The sequence below is a fragment of the Colletotrichum fructicola genome (assembly GCF_000319635.2).
Source record: "Colletotrichum fructicola Nara gc5 chromosome Unknown KSG_Nara_v1_contig01, whole genome shotgun sequence".
Lineage (NCBI taxonomy): Eukaryota > Fungi > Ascomycota > Sordariomycetes > Glomerellales > Glomerellaceae > Colletotrichum > Colletotrichum fructicola.
In genome coordinates, this window is record NW_027094051.1 from 5,727,200 (window position 1) to 5,743,737 (window position 16,538).

The 16,538-nt window shown below is 56.4% G+C and overlaps 4 protein-coding genes across 4 annotated transcripts; 2 read left to right on the forward strand and 2 right to left on the reverse strand.

The window, feature by feature from the left end:
- Positions 1-974: 974 nt before the first annotated feature.
- On the reverse strand, positions 975-8,513 carry PRPF8 (Pre-mRNA-processing-splicing factor 8; the record flags this gene model as incomplete). Its single annotated transcript, XM_066150857.1, has 2 exons — positions 975-3,454; positions 3,746-8,513. 2 exons carry the CDS (start codon positions 8,511-8,513, stop codon positions 975-977), a joined length of 7,248 nt encoding a protein of 2,415 aa, XP_066009935.1.
- Positions 8,514-9,455: 942 nt separating this feature from the next.
- Positions 9,456-12,171, forward strand: NIP1 (Eukaryotic translation initiation factor 3 subunit C; the record flags this gene model as incomplete). The annotated part of the gene is made up of 3 exons (XM_032026053.1): positions 9,456-9,807; positions 9,866-10,848; positions 10,903-12,171. The coding sequence occupies 3 exons, from the start codon at positions 9,456-9,458 to the stop codon at positions 12,169-12,171; spliced, it is 2,604 nt and encodes an 867-aa protein (XP_031877406.1).
- Positions 12,172-13,370: 1,199 nt separating this feature from the next.
- CGGC5_v001605 (uncharacterized protein) lies at positions 13,371-14,132 on the forward strand (the record flags this gene model as incomplete). Its single annotated transcript, XM_032026054.1, has 2 exons — positions 13,371-13,532; positions 13,695-14,132. The coding sequence occupies 2 exons, from the start codon at positions 13,371-13,373 to the stop codon at positions 14,130-14,132; spliced, it is 600 nt and encodes a 199-aa protein (XP_031877382.1).
- Positions 14,133-14,427: 295 nt separating this feature from the next.
- On the reverse strand, positions 14,428-15,432 carry CGGC5_v001606 (uncharacterized protein; the record flags this gene model as incomplete). The annotated part of the gene is made up of 1 exon (XM_032026055.1): positions 14,428-15,432. The coding sequence occupies one exon, from the start codon at positions 15,430-15,432 to the stop codon at positions 14,428-14,430; it is 1,005 nt and encodes a 334-aa protein (XP_031877388.1).
- Positions 15,433-16,538: the final 1,106 nt, after the last annotated feature.

Sequence of the window (16,538 nt, forward strand, 5' to 3'; positions counted from 1 at the left end):
ACACGATCAGCCTGGGTCTCTGCTGTGATCGCGTGTTATACGACACGGACCGAGGGGTTATGTCAAGGTGGGGAAAAGGATGCTCGTGTTTTCACCTTGGGCTGATGTTTATCATCGGATCACCGTCTTTTTCTCTGGCTTGAAGTACAAAAAGCAGGAGATATTCATGAAGTGAAGTTGGTCCTGACAGGTGTTGAGAATAAAGAGGGAAAGAAGGCCCTAGAAAGTTATGGACGTTGAAGAAACGCGGGAGAAGAATAGTAGGCGACTTAATGAGTGGTAACTTGCATGCTGCATTTAGCTCTTGCGTAATCACCAGGTAAGGACCTGTCTATGATACCAAGGAGGCAACACGGGAAGTAAACCATGTACCAAAGGTCCAGACTGCCCTGCCTGTCGAGCCTGTCTTCTCGGCCATCAAGCTTAGGGAGCGGCAGTGACGAACGGGGGAGAAGGTGACGAGGATGACGGCACTGGGAACTAAGAATTTGCAAGACGATGAGAACCGACAGCGTCGAGGGAAGCTAGGGGATGCCAGGCGCGAAGAGCGGAGGCAAGAGGAACCCCCAGGGCACGCAAGGTGTAATATCAACGCAACAAGAGACAACAAAGTGAGCGATGAGGAATTCTATGAAGCAACAAATTAGCTTAGATCACCGGCACCGTCGTATCGGACAAATGCGTACTCTAGACGCCGGGATTGTCAAAAACCCATGTTAGGTCTGCTACTAAAGACAGTCTACTTCTCAAAACTTATTATCACTCATATTGGGACGCATGTCTTAAGTTCACAAAAGTACACTTTGGATTTAATTAAAACCCCACGGGCTGCCTTTCTCAACGCCAGATGCCAGACTAATCATACAAAAACATGTAAAACCCCCCATGCCACCTTCCCCTTCGTGTCTTCTTTTTGTCAACTTTAATGAACAAGAAAATGAATAATGCAAAGAAAAGTCTCGCTCGCCTCCACCTTAGGCAAAGTTATCTTGCCTGTCGACCCAGATGTCCTCCAGCTCAGCAAAGCTGTGGAAGTGCACGGGGCGGTGCTGGTCGCTGTAGAACGGCAGCGGGGTGTCGAGCTTGACGTGGATGGGCTTCTTCTCCATGCCGGCGAAGGCGGAGCCCATGAAGCTGTAGTTCCACATGCCGTTCTCGGGCACAAGGAAGAAGCCGCGGAAGCGGGGACTGAGGAGCAGCTTGCGCTTCTCGCCCATGGTCGTAGTGAAGCCCTGCGGCTGATCGCTGCCCGTGTCCTTGTTCTCGGCGCCCCACTTGTAGCCTTGCGGGTTGAGACCCCAGGCGGAGAGGGAAACGGAGCCGGGAGTGAAGGCAACGTTGACGGTGACCGTGTTGTTCTTGTCCCATTCGGGGTGGGCGTCGATGAGACGGGCGTGCTCGGTGACGTCGGCGGCGGACATGTAGGGGAGCTCGGAGCCTGAGGCTGTGTGAATGACACCGAGGGGCTTCATGCCGTCGAGGAAGTCGGACTGAGGGAGCTGCTGGGGTAATTGGACGTTGCGCAGACCGCCAATCTGAGGAATCATGACAATACACTTGATCTCCATAACCTGGTCGTTGTCAGGGGCGGGGGTACCGTAGAGGTATCCAGCAACCTGGACGCGGAGGTCGGCGATGGTGATGAAGCGCTTGAGGATGTTGTTGGGCATGACGTAGGTGACATCGTCCAAGTCGTTATCAACGGACGAGACGTAAATGTTGTTTGCCTTGGTGCGCAGGTTTGAGGTGGCAATTGCACGGGTGCGCCATTCCGTCTTGGACGCAAAGGTAGTCTGCTCGAACTGCGATGTCGTAGTGACGATGATTTCCTCGCCGTGCACGTTCTGAGTCTTGGTCGTGACGGCAGTCAATTGTTGCTGTTCCTGCTGCTGCTTCTCGATCTCTGCGGCTTGCTGGCGTTGCATTGACGGCGCAGAAATCTCCATACCGAGGATGATATCACGGACTTCACTGCTAGTCAAGCTAGAAACGTTCACGTTGTTCTTCTTTCCGTAGTCGTTGAGGATGAGATCACGAAGTTGGGTTTCAACCTTAATCCAGTCCTCGTCGGACAGCGTAGGCCAGATGTGGTGGTCCTGGGTGATGACCGTCTTGTCCGGGCGCAGAATGAGCTTCGTCTTATCAGGGTTGACGTGCAGGGCACGCAGAATGAGGATAAGACGAGAGAAGGCGGTGTACGAGGAGATACTCTTGAGCCACTCGTCGTAGAGGTTGAAGAGCACCATCTGCGGCTCGGTAGCACGAAGGATCATGTCTCCTAGCTTCTCGACCTTCATCGCAGCCTGGAAAGGCAGTTGGAGCTCGGAGGCTCTGATGGAAATGTTCGGGAAGTCGAGCAAGTGAACTTCGAGAGGATCCAACAGACCCTTACGGGTGACGATGAGCTGCTTGGGCTGCTCCTCGACGGGCAGGGAACGAATGAGGGCCGCCACTTCTTCTGCCGTCTTCCACTTCGCCAACTGTCCCAAACGCTTCTGACCCGCCCAAACACTGGTGTGAATGATCTTCAGGAACAACTGACCAGTTCTGGGGTTGAAGATGAAGATGGCACCGTTGATGGGCTTGGTTGTCAAATTACCCTCGAAGGTCTTGTGAATGGTAACACGGTACACGTTGGTATCGTCAATGAAGAGCTGCGTCTGGTTGCTGAAGAGCTCCGAGTAGTTCTGCGAATTTAGGAACTCCTGGTTGCTCTCAGAAGCGTACAGCTGCAGACCCTTGCGAATACGCTCTCTCAAGACGTACAAAGCGGGGTTGGCCTTCATGATCTTGGCCATGGCCTGCTGAATGAGTACCTTCAGACCGGGGAAGTACATGCCGTAGGCAGAGTACAGGTTGTAGGCCAGATCAATACCAATCATGAGACCAGTGGCGGAGGGGTAGATACTAGCACTGTCGGTGGTGTAGTCAAGGTACTTGGCTCTCGTGTATCTCTCGATGTCGTGAGAGTCGTAGTCACCATATCTCAGCTGAACATCGATCCAGAACTTGTTTGTTGTTGTCGGCTCGATGACATCCTTGGTATCGAACAGCAGGGAAGGCCGCGTGACGTTCCACTTGTGGCTGGCGAACAACAGAATATCTGCGCAAGAGCTGTTCATCTTGTATGACTTTCTGGGATGGATCGTCTCCTTCTGAACCGTCTCGATACCGAGCGACTCAAGTTCCTGGTCAAAGACCTGGCACAAGTCCATGACAACGGACTCGTGAATCTTTTGCCACAAATGGGCACGGAAGATCTGGATGAGGGAGATCTTGAGCGTGGGAATCTTTCCGTGGAGGAAGATACCAGTAAGATCAAGTTGCACCTGGAAACCGACGTAGACGTTGGCTCTGTTGATCGTGGGTGACCACCAGAGGGTGAAGCGACGGTTGGGAATCTGGTTCAAACCGGATCGCTGGGCGTTCGTCAACTTCTTGAACTTCATGGACTCTGTAAAAAAAAGTTAGCGACGCTCTTAAAGGTGATGGACACGGATTTAAGAGAGCAAGAGAAGAACGACGCCGGAGGACGCCTGGGACGACGGCAACGACAACGACCCGGACCGGCGTCGAAGATAGCGATGACATTGACCGAAGACAGCGACGGCGTCGGGAGATGGCACCAGGGGATGGCTCCAGAGACGACGCCGGGGGACGACGCCAGAGGACGACGCCAGAGGACGACGACGGCGACGACAACACCGGCAACAACGGAGGCACCGCATGCCCGGCACAGACGCACGGGCCACTCGGCCGCATGGTCCGTGCACATCACAACCGATCGCCGCCACCACCATCATCTTCAAAAACCCCCAGAAAATCAAGGAAAAATCGCAAAAGCAAGGGGAAAGATGCTCTGAAAGTGGGAAATAGTACGCGCCTTCGAATCCTGATGCCTTTTCCCAGAATAAGCCTTCCCAGGATGGAAATCCGGTTGCCTTGAAGAGGGTGTGCTCGAGAATGGTCTCAACACCACCCAAGGCCTGGATAACGTCGGTGCGGTAAGCGTTCAGGTTCCAGAGCTTTCCGTCGTGTCTCTGACTGGTCCACCAGAACGGGTTGTTCTTCATGAGCTGGTAAATCTTGAACTCGGCGCGGGCGCGGAATCCCTTGTCGAAGCTGAGGGTGCTGCGGTCCTTCTGGAAGAGGGTGTTGATACGCGGCAGACCACGGTCCCAGCTGTCCTCGAGATCCTCCAGGGTGAGACGACGGTTCTGTTGGTTGGCTTCCATGCGCTTCTGAGAGTACTCCGTCCAGACGCGCTGGGAGTCGATGAACTCGGCCTCCCAAGGGATGATGTAACGGAAGATGTTGGGAATGAGCGTTTCCTCGTCGTGCGTCATACCGGCGCGGTAGTGAGTGACGCCCGTGTCGGTCTGCTTGGACCAGCGCTTGTCGCTGGCGGGAATCAAAATGTGGGAGCCGGAGATCATACCCAGACCACCGAGTTCCTTGGGGGTGTAGAACACGGCCGGAGGGAAACGCGACGGCATCTTGGAGTTCAGACCAATCTTGACTCTTGTCTGGATCTTGGTCTCGCACTTGACAATGGTGTCGAGCAGGGTGACGGTGGACACAGCCGCCTCACGGTAGTAGGTGAAGAGCGCGATCAAAGCGGTGTTCCACTTGTTGGCAATCTTCGTGAATGTTGTCGAGCCAGAAGACATGAGAATCTGACGAATGCGGTTGTTGAACTTTTGGATGTCTTCCTCCGTGACTTGAAGGAATGCGTGCGCCGTCCTCTCCTTGGTGGTGTTGTCCACGAGAGACCACACACTGTCCTTGACTGAAAAGTCGTCATTCTGATTGCGGCACTTGGGCAAAATGCGAACTTCGAAACCACACATTGAGAACAGCAGGTTCGGGTTGTCACGACTGTAGACGCTGGCGAAACTGTCGTCCCATTCGATGGTGGTGACGGAACGGGGCAGGCGGTTCTTGAGATCCCAGAAGACGGCCCTGCCAAGGTTAACGTCGTGTCTCATGAGACGCATACGAGAGTCTCGCGGCCAGCATTTCTTGCTCTTGTACCCAATGACGTTCTCAAAGTTGGGGTCAGGCTGTTCGGTGAGGAATCGCTGAATGAGATCGCGAGACTCATCAGCGGTGAAACGCAGGAAGACCCAGATCTTGTCAATGTAACGGGTGTACAGACGGATGGGGTGCCTGGTCTCAGTCTCCTTGTCACGGAATTGAAGGAAGTCGTTGGGGCTTTGCGGCGGACCGGCAATCTCACTAGCGCGCTGGGGACCGAGGAGGAGAAGGTCGAGGACAAGGCCGTAGTACTGGAACACGAACGCCGAGAACTGCAGACCACGGATCATACCGTAGCTGTTGACGTGGTTCATGTCCTTGTACGTCAATTGGACGTTGTTCTTGGCCGTGATGTAGTCTGCCAAGTTGTGGTCCATGATCAGACGGAGCAGCGAGTTGAGCAGGGTCAGCTCAATCTTCTCGTAGACCTTGGACAGTTCTGTCTCAATCATGACGTTGCACTCTCCATTCTCAGTTTCCCAAACCTTGTCCAGGTTGTTGATACCCTGAGCCCACTTGTATGTCAAAAGAGGCGGCACCTCAGAGTCGGAAGGCTTGATCCAGGCAGGAAACAAGTGGCGCTGATCGGCCTGGTACCACAGGTACTGGTCGAGGTAGGCATCGCTGATCTTCTCGATAGGCTCGATATCGTAAACCGGATTGATGGTGCTGTAGTTGTCGTTCATGTCGATACCAACTTCCTTGAAGGCACGCTGCGTAAGCAGGAAACGCTTGATTCGCTCCAGCGTAGTACCAGGACTGTCGTATGCCTGCTCGATAAGGGCCAGTTCCTCACGCTGGCTCTGGTTGAGACGTCCCTTGACTGAGTACGCCTCTCGCAAGCGCTCCAAAGCGAGGATGAGAATCTTGGTGTCGTGCTTGTATGATACAGAGGGGAAAGGAATGGGAGAGAACTTGCGAGACTCCAGCCAGTGAACCGTGGTCGTGTAAATGGCAACGGCCTCCTCACTGGAGACATACGGGCCATCCTTCATGTGGTTGTGCTGTCTCTCTTGCTCAGCCTTCAGCCAGAGTCGAGTGAGACGGCCGACGTTCTTCTTGGCGACGGTCTTATCGACGGTCGCACCGCGGCGAATACGCTCACGGTTGTAGTGTGCAACAGAAATCCACCAGTCAGCCTTGGCCTTGACGTAACGGAGAATGATGTTCTCGATGGGCGCGGGCAAGCCAGGCACCTTCCAAGGGATGTTACTCTTCCAGCATCTCCAGGCCTCAGACAAGTGCTGGAGAACAGTGTTGACCTTGTTCTGCTTGATACCCTCAGGCATCATGTCCATCAAATCGGCCATAACGGAGGCACGCAGCTCGAGATCGAAGTGCGACTCGACACGCTGCTTTGTGACCGTCTTAGCAACGCCCTTGCTGTGACGTCCCTCGAATTGACGGGACAACAAGTTACCCAACCATCTCTCGAGAAGAGGAATGATACCGCGCATGAAGAAAAGCCAGACTCTCCAGGCGGGAGCCCAGAAACCACAACCAGGACCCTTGCCAACGGGCGCGGAGTTGAAGCGGTAGTAAATTAAGTGCTTCAAGTCCTTGCACGAACGAATCTGGTGCATGAGCTTGTACTTGTAACGGTACATACCAGTCAACTGACCAACGTGGTTGAAGGCATACAGGATACCATCAGCTAGCTGGAAGGCATCAATGTTGCCCAGACGGTATTGTACCTGAGCATCGACGATGAGCTTCGTCAAGCGCAGGATTTCACGCATGAGATGGAATGCGTTTCCGAAACGAGACTTCTTTCGCTCCTTTGTGGTCAGGGTCTTCACAGGCTTCAGATTAAAGTTGTAGTCGAGATGAAGGTAGGTAAGGTTCTTGCGGTGAATGAGGAGGTTAAGCATGTTGAAACCTTGCCTGCAGACCTGGAGACCTGCTTCCACCCAATCGATGGTGGTCTGCTGGAAAAATTTCGTTTGCTTCAGGTTACGCATCAGATTCTGGTTCTGTTGCGCCTTGGGCTTCTTCTTGTGAAGCTCATTGAGAACAAAGTTCTTGAGCAGCTTCTGGTAAGATACGCGGACCTTGACCGGAGGCTTGTCGGACGGAGGGTGTTCCAGGTACCACTGCTTGATGAGAGGGACATCTTGAGCGCGGACCATCTTGCCTGAGCGGCGGTCGAAGGGGAAAGGAGCCCACCACAGCTCAATAGCCGAAGCAGTGTCTTCATTGGACAAGTCCTCCTCATCAAGGAAAGGCTCGAGGTCAGCGGGGAGCTCGAAAGCCTCGTCCTCAGGCTCTTCGTTGCTGTCAGGACCAAATATCTCATCCTCATGGCTCACAGTGAGGTTCTTAGGTGCGACTGCTCGGGAAGAAATGGGATGAATCCTCCGATCGAAGTGGAAGGCGGGGAGATCAGGGTTATCGGATCGCTCAAAGACAACCTGAGGGTGCGAGTGCCACGCCAAGTGAACGCTTCGAGGAAGCGAGTTGTAGAGGTACGGGTAGGCCACACGGAACTCTGTTCGCATTGCGTTTCTGAAGATGATTCGGTCAATGGCGTTGAACTCTCCAAAGTCCTCGTCGTTGGGGTCGATATCCTTGTACAGAGGCTCGAAACGCGGACCACCGGGAAGCGCGACGTTGAGCGCCTTTCCGGTAAGGAAGCTCTTCCGATCAAAGAGATAGAAGTAGTTCTTGTCCACCACGTCCGAAATCAAAGGTCGACTCAGTCTGAACAGGGTAGCCATCTGTTGCAAGCTGAGGTTCCATGACCTGTAGCTTGGCCCGTTGACGTGGGGGGTATCGAGAAGCGGGCGGTGGTCGTAGAACCATTCGTACACGGCCGCGTCTTCGTCCTCGTTGAGTTCCATCTGAATCGGCTCGAGAGGCTCGACATCCTCAATGTTTTCGGACCACGACAGGGGCGGCTCTTCGTCGTCAAAAGGAGGGAATCGCATGCGCTTGAACAGTTGTCTGTCGGCCTTTTCTTTCCTCATGAAGGTCCACATCATTGCCCACTGTGCGAAGAAGACAGGCTCGATGACTCTCGGGATCTCGTTGACAAGAGTCAGGCATCCATTGACATGGTACAGAACCTTGACTTCTCTCGCCGACTCCCAAGGCATGGGCATGTTCTCGAGCAGCTTCATGACAGCATGCGGCATGAACTTCAAGGCACCCAGATAACTGCGCTTGTCGCTGGTATACTTCTTTTGCGACACATCGCCGATATCCTTGACGATCTTGCGCAGATGCTCTGGCGGCATGTCTGCCTTTTGTGTCTCGACGAATCCGCCCTTACGCTTCTCGCCGAAGCGGTTGCGCTGATTCCGCAGCCATTCCTTCTTCTTCTGGGCGAACTTCGCGATTTGGGGATCGGTCGGGGGGCGATAACCCGGCGGAGGGGGAGCTGGCGCGGCAGGAGGAGGAGGGAGCGATGAGGATGGCGGAGGAGGCGGCGGTGGAGGAGGGCCCCAGCCGGGGGGAGGAGGTGGTGGGAATGACATCTCGACTCGATGATAAGACTCGTCTCGCGTGGGTGTGATATCGTCAAAGTCGAGGAGTCGCAGTCGCGACTGTCAAGACGCGAAAGTCGTTTCAGGTGTCGCAGAGCAGTTGTACTCGACTCCGGAAACCGATCGAAGCTGCCTGCAGATGAAAAGTTGATCGACTGGTCCCGCAAAAGTTCACAGCGATGACCGGTGTCGCGATGGTGTTGAAATTAGGCGGTGTTTGATGAGTTCATCAATACAATGAACCTCGCCGCGCCAGCGAATTTTTTGGGTATGCAGCTCTCCCCCGGGGCGAAGAGAGATAATTGCGCTAAGCCTGTTCGGGAGTGGCTGCCTCACGTGAGAGCGCGAGCTCCTGCAGCGGCGACGGCCACACTAAAGTCCGGCGGAAGCAACTGCCAGGTGGAAATGGAAACGGCGGGGTGTATCGGGCAGTTTAGTGGAGCCATCAGTTTAAACCTGGAAGGTGGCGTGGGCTGGTGGCTTGACTCTTAACTGGGTGGTGAGTCGAGGCAGGAGTGACTGGCAGGCTTAGTCACCCCTCCACCACGGTGCACTCATCCAGCAGACTCGTATCTCCGTCGCGGCGGCGCACACAGTCACCAAAAGAAAGCTTGGAGCCTGAAACTTTTTGAGGTGGAGTCATCACACTGCCACCTGCCAGCGTTGTGGTGTACCGCTGCTCGCACCAACCCTTGCAGTCACCGCAAGTAGCCCACACCCCGCTGCCAGCTGCAACCCGGCTTGCCAGCTGTCTTTCGCTAAACCCCAAAATCCCCCACCAAAATTCAAATTTCTTTATCACAATTTGAGCCCCTCTCGAGGTTGACCCAGGCCGTGACAAGTCATCGACGACAACAACCTCCCGTCCACCCCCGCGCTTACAGTCGCATCACCAAACCCGTCGTACGAACGATCCGATAGCGATAGCCCAGCATGTCTCGCTTTTTCCGCGGCGGAGACGACAGCTCCACTGACTCTTCCTCTGACGAGGAGGAGCTCTACTCCGAGGAGGAGGAGGAAGAGGAGGAGCAGGGCCAGGAGGACTCTGATGAGGAGGAGGAGGAGGACGATGACGACTCCGACGACTCCGACGACAGCGAGGGAGGTCAAAAGTCCGGCGCCAACCGTTTCTTGCGTGATGCTTCCTCGGAAAGCGAAGACAGCGACGATGAGGAGCGCGTAAAGGTCAAGAGTGCCAAGGACAAGCGCATCGAGGAGCTCGAGGCCACCATCAAGCTCATCGAGAACGGCCAGAAGAACGGCGACTGGGCCTCCATTTCCACAGGTGAGACGCGATGGGAAATTTGCGATGCCGGAGAACACGTGCTAACGTGACCATGCAGAGTTCGACAAGCTCAATCGCCAAGTCACAAAGCTGCAGGATGCCGGCAAGACCCCCAAGATCTACATCAAGACGATTGCCGAGTTGGAGGATTACATGAACGAGGCCGTCGCCAAGCAGAAGGTCACCCCCAAGAAGATGAACGCCACCGCCGCCCGTGGATTGAACGCCGTCAAGCAGAAGATCAAGAAGATCGTCAAGGACTTCCAAACCCAGGTCGATGCCTACCGCGCCGACAACGATGGCTTCATGGAGTCCGAGGAGGAGGAGGAGAAGCCCGCACCCAAGGCCAAGAAGACTGCCCGCTTCGTCGATACCCCCGAGGATGCCCCCGCCGGCGACGACGACGAGGGCTTCGCCACCGTCGGAAAGGGCGGTCGCACCCTGCAGTTCACCCCCGAGAGCATCTTCAAGCACCTCCGCAGCATCATGGAGACCCGCGGAAAGAAGAACACCGACAGACAGGAGCAGATCAAGATCATGGAGAAGCTCTACGAGATTGCCAACACCCCCTACCAGCAGATCCGCGTTCTCCTTACCCTGGTATCAACACGTTTCGACCTTGGTGCTGGTGGCGCTTCCTACATGCCCCTCGAGCACTGGAAGGCCGCTGAGAAGGAGCTGACCCTGCTCATCAACGTTCTCGAGGCTAACACTGACTACGTCGTTGTCGAGAACGCCGAGGAGTGGGATGACGACGAGAAGCCCCCTGTCCTGGAGAAGGGCCAGAAGTACATCAAGGTCCCTGGATCCATTGTCTCCTACGTCGAGCGCCTGGACGACGAGCTCACCCGCTCCCTCCAAAACATCGACCCCCACACCTCTGAATACATTGACCGCCTGACCGACGAGGGCGCCCTCTACAACACCGTCTTCCGCGGTCAGCTCTACTACGAGTACCTCCGCAAGGACGCCGACCTCGATATTCCCCAGGAGAGCATTAACCGTATCGTGACTCGCCGCCTCGAGCACGTGTACTTCAAGGTATGTTCAGGAAGCATAAGTCATCATCCTGCATTCACTAACCCAGTTTTACAGCCCGCCCAGGTTGTCAAGATCCTCGAGGACAACTGCTGGAAGACGGTCAAGGACACCGTCGAGTCCACCATCACCCCCCGCTCCCAGTCCCAGGATGCAGGAAACCTCGTCAACGTTCTCTGCAACTACCTGTTCAGCAACGCCGAGGGTATCCTCCGTGCCCGCGCCATGCTGTGCCAGATCTACTTCCTGGCCCTGCATGACGAGTACTACAAGGCTCGTGACATGATGCTCATGTCCCACTTGCAGGAGAACATCCCCAACTTCGACGTCACCTCCCAGATCCTCTACAACCGCACTCTCGTACAGGTCGGTCTCTGCGCCTTCCGCAAGGGTCTCGTCTACGACGCCCAGAACACCCTGCAGGAGATCTGCGGCAGTGGCCGCCAGAAGGAGCTCCTCGCTCAGGGCGTCATGATGCAGAGATACAACCAAGTCTCACCAGAGCAAGAAAAGCTGGAGAAGCAGCGCCAGCTCCCCTTCCACATGCACATCAACCTCGAGCTGCTCGAGTGCGTCTACCTTACCTGCAGCATGCTCCTCGAGATCCCCTTGCTGGCGCAGACCGGCTCCTCCCCCGACGTCAAGAAGCGCGTCATCAGCAAGACCTACCGCCGCATGCTCGAGTACCACGAGCGCCAGATCTTCACCGGACCCCCCGAGAACACGAGAGATCACGTCATGCAGGCCTCCAAGGCTCTCGCGGCCGGCGAGTGGAAGAAGTCGACCAACTTCATCCACAGCATCAAGATCTGGGACCTCATGCCCAACACGGAGGACATCAAGACGATGCTCTCCAAGCAGATCCAGGAGGAGGGTCTGCGGACGTACCTCTTCACGTACGCGCCCTTCTACGACACCCTGGCGGTCGAGACGCTCAGCAACATGTTCGAGCTGGACGCCAGCAAGGTCCTCGCGGTCGTCAGCAAGATGATCAGCCACGAGGAGCTCGCGGCCTCCCTGGACCAGGTCACGTCGACCGTCATCTTCCGCAAGGGCGTCGAGCTCAGCCGCCTGCAGAGCCTGGCCCTCGCGCTGTCGGACAAGGCCAGCGCGCTCATCGAGACCAACGAGCGCACACTGGAGCAGCGCACCCAGGGCTCGGCCAACGCGTTCGAGAGACAGGGCGGACGCGGAGGTCGCGGCGGCGGCAGGGGTGGCGCGCGGAGAGGAGGCGGCGGCGGCCCGAGGACGGGCGGCAACACCCAACGGCAGGCCGGCGGTACTCAGTTCACGGGCGGCGCGTTGGGTGCCGCGGTCCGGGGTTAAAGGGAAGAAATGGGGAAACGGGGAAACTTTTTCTCTCTCACGCTTGTATCTGCATTACGGTTGGTTGCTTTTAATTAAAATTACCGGCCGCGGGGTTCAGAAAGATCACGAGTCCTGGTTGGTAAGGTGTTTGTAGCTTCAGGGAATAGAAGCTGATAGAGTCATGATGTATATGACCCGTGTTTCTGTGACGTGCGTATGTACTATGTGACGGTTCCGTTCGTGATGTTTGGAATCTGATGTGCTGCTTCGCGTGGCTTTTTCCGCCTGTAATCCAGATCTGCCATTTACCAAAGCATTCTGCCAAAAGCATCGAGGGTCCTCTCGTCCGTTGAACGCCGGCACCAAGACTGTGCGGAGCGGAGCAGAGCGGAGAAAAGCCGGACAGCCACACCGTACCGCGCGCGCGGCACACTCGCCCCAAATCCCCAAGAGCGAGGTCGCGCGCGATACGGGGGTGTGTGGGTGTGTGGCGCACCCGCCCGGCTTTGAAAGAGCTGAGTAAGAAGATGACTTTGAACTGACCAACCAAGCGAGGCGCATTAGAAAATTTCTAGACTTGGATGGAGCAGGAAAGGAAAGAGAGAGGAGGGAGAGGCTGGATTTTTGGACAGCGCGAGGGCTAACAGATAGATAGAATCGCTGTATTTTGACGTTTAGATATTGGATCTTAGAAGCTGAGATTGTCATTGTTTAACATGGCTTAAAAGTGACAAATCTGACCGCTCCAATTCGTCCCAACGCCACATTTTGGCCCGCGCGTCTAGGGTCTTACCACCCGCGCGGTGTACTTCCTGGGTAGCCCCTCCCCTCCAGGGTCGAAAGCAGTGACAATTGTCCGATCTGGAGGCTGCTCTTCGTTGTCCGAGAGGGACCGACCATTTCTGGAAACAGCTTAGTACCCGCCGCGCGGGCGAACTGGGGGCAAAGGTAAGGGTTCGTCTTTCTTCGGGTCGCTGTTAAAAAGTTGGAGGCGGGCGCGTCTCTTCTTATGTTGCCATTCTTTCTCTTAGACTTTCCCTTTCTAACAAGACATGAAAGCGGCTGCTGCCCTGTCCAAGAGGATTTTGTCGAATACTCGTCGCATAGTTCATCCCAACCTTGGCTACAACAGCAACCCCGGACAACTCTGCTCTGCCCTACGCGAATTGTGGCCGCTGTCTAGGTTGTTTCCAGATATCCGCAAGTCGTACTTCACAATGTCGTCGAGCGCCGCGGAGCAACAGCCCCAAGAGGCTTCTACTACTACACCAAAGGCCGAAGAGACTCCCGCCGCCGCGCCGGCAGAGCCTGCGCTGCCCCCGTTGTCGCCGGCCGAGTTTAGAGTGTACAACCAGATGGCGGAGAAGATGGATTACTTTGTAAGTCAAAGACGAAAACCCGCACGGATTCTTTCCATTGCCTTTGCTTGGAGCTTCGTGGTACCCCGCCACCGTCGACCCCCGCCATCACCAACTTTCTTCCCTCCACCATTTCACATCCTCGTCCTGTCACAGACATGCGCTGACCACAACGCTACCCAGCACAACCACTTCCGCGCACAATGGACAATCCTCCACGACGCCGCGACCTCGGGCCGGCGCCCGCGCAACATGTCCCTGAAACAATTCATCGACACGGGGCTGCAGTTCGCGCAGCACCTGACGGCGCACCACGGGATCGAGGAGCGCTTCGTGTTCCCGATGCTGGCGCGGCGCATGCCCGAGTTCCGCGCGGGGCGCAACGCGGACGCGCTGCTGCAGCAGCACCGGGCGATCCACAAGGGCATGGACCAGTTCGAGGCCTACTTGAAGGCGTGCCGCGCGCGCGAGACGGAGCTGGAGCTGAGCGTGCTGCGGGAGAAGATGGACAGCTGGGGCGAGGTGCTGTGGACGCACCTGGACCAGGAGGTCAAGACGCTGGGCGCGGAGAATATGAGGCGGTATTGGACGATGGAGGAGGTGAGGAGCATGCCCATGTGAGCGGGCGCGTGGGTGTTGGAGCAGGGGAAGAGCATGGCGTGGTGTTGGGTAGGAAAGAAGGAAGAGAAAATGTCATGAACATATCTGAGAACTCGTATCTACTTCCGGCGGGCGGTGTTCTGGCGGCACCGCGCGGATGATATCTAAATGGTAAGAAAATTAAAGTCACTGCATGGCCACATACCCGCATGGCCTCGTCTATCATTCTTGTAATGTACCTTTCCCCCAAATATCCCGTCTAAGTGACCTCCTCTTTATCGGTATCATCTCCTTTTCTGGTCCTTTTATCATCCTTCTACGCGTTCGCAGTCTCCTTCCACAGCTGCCGCATCTGCACGATACCGGGGATGCTCCCCAGCAACCCAATACCCATCTCCGGCACGAAGCCCTTGTCCATGCTCCAGTGCACCGTGAGCGGGAACCACGCGGCCTGCCTCGCGAGGGTGCGCGACCACACGCCGAGCTCGTCCTGGTACTCGGCGCTCGCGACGTCGACCTTGCCCTCGCGCAGGGCCTTTCTGCGGCGCAGGTACTCGACCGCCAGGCGGCCGAGCTCGCTGCCGACGTAGCAGGACCAGAAGCGCACGCTCCAGCGGGCGGCGAAGCCCTGGCGCGCGGGGGACATGGGCAGGACGCCCTTGGAGGCGAGGTAGGAGGCGCTCTCGAGGGACTGGAGGAGGATGCAGACGGTGACCTGGAACCAGGAGATGAGGCGGTCGAGGGCGGCGCCGGAGGCCTCGTCTTTGGCCTTCTCGTCTGCGGTCTTTGTGGTGAAGGAGGTCTTCATGAGGCGGCGCAGCCAGAGGTACATGGGCAGCAGGGCCCAGAGGCGGGTGATTGTACGGGCCTCGGAGGTGAGGGTCGCGAGGGCGCGGAGGTGGCCGGCGGTCTGCTGGGCGAGGGAGGCGGCGGGGGAGGACGGGGGCGCGGTGGAGAGGAGGATGGTGGCGTCCTTGGGGAGGGAGAAGGCGAGGGAGACGAGGCGGCGGGCGGAGCGGCGCAGGGAGGAGGTGTAGAGGGACTCGAGGGCGGAGGCGGAGAAGCGGGAGGTGTAGCAGAGGAAGCAGAGGACGGCGTCGATGCCGGAGGGGGTCGCGAAGCAGCGGGTGAGGTGGGCGACGAAGGCGTCGACGTTGGAGGGGGAGAGTGCGAGGAGGACGCGCAGGGGCAGCTGGGGCGGGCGCGGTTGAGGCTGTTTTGAGGATGCGGCGGCCGGCGCGGGAGGAGGGACGATCGGGTCGCCGGAGGGGAGGTCGGAGACGACGGGCGCCTGGTCTGCGGTTTCTGTTTCTGTCGACATGGTTGCGGTGGTGATGGCCGTCGACGGCAGACGCCTTTGTGTCACTCTTGCTGTGTGGTGGTGTGTGAGGGAGGTTGAGGGAGAAAAGAGGAGAGAAGGAAAGAAAAAAAGAGCTCAATGCTGGGATGTTTCCAGGGTTTGTGGAAAGCTTTTGGAGCTCGGTGTCGGTGGTAAAAAAGCTTTGGCCCGAGGATCGGAAGACGAGGAGGGATTGTGGGCTCTCGTTCGACGTTTCGATGGATATCGATAGCTTTGGGAAGCAAGCACACGACGTAAGATGTGGAGGTCGTCGGTGTGAGGCCGAAAATTGACGCAATTCTGGGGGAAGACGTTGTCGCCGGTGGGAGTTGCGTCGTTGAAAAGAGAAGGAGAGACAGCTGCTCTTTTTTTTTGGGTGGACCTCAGAGAACAGAAAAAACAAAGCTTTGCTGCAGAAAGGAATTCAACCGTTGTTCAAATTAGCCATGTTCATGCGCCGAGGTGGATGCTGATTGACTGGGCTTCGACGGGGGGTGACCAGCCAGCAGGTGTCGCCGTGTCGGTAAAGATGCACGCGGGAGGCTGGGCGAGAGCTGGGTTTAGAAGAGAGTTTCGGCAGGAGCACACCATTGACGGCACAGGTGACACAACTTACAAGCCCGCAGCTGCAGCGGCGCCCTCCGTTTTTACCGATGTGCCGCGGCGTCTGCCGTCCTTCCATCATTCACAGTACTGCAGCCAGCGGACGGGACGCGATGGGATGGGATGCAGCGGCAGCGGGAAATCGACCCTCCCACCGTTTCCGTGACCTCGGTACTTTTTACTTTCGGCAACCGCGGCGGGGTCCCCAGATTCAAGACCGTTATCAGATGGAATTTCTGTTGGAGACTCACCGTGCTGCATCGCCCTAGTTTAGACTCTTGACGGTTGGTGAACCGGCTTGGAAAGCACTTCAGATTGATTGGCTCAACGAAATAATAGCTACATTCACAAACAACTGTCGGGTGACATCCCGACAATTGAATGAGCACAAGATGCATTTGCACATGCACTGTGAAAATCGTCAATTGGACTTTGACCGTTTCCCCCGTGAATAATTATCTTATCCATCCATCTAATCGCCGAAC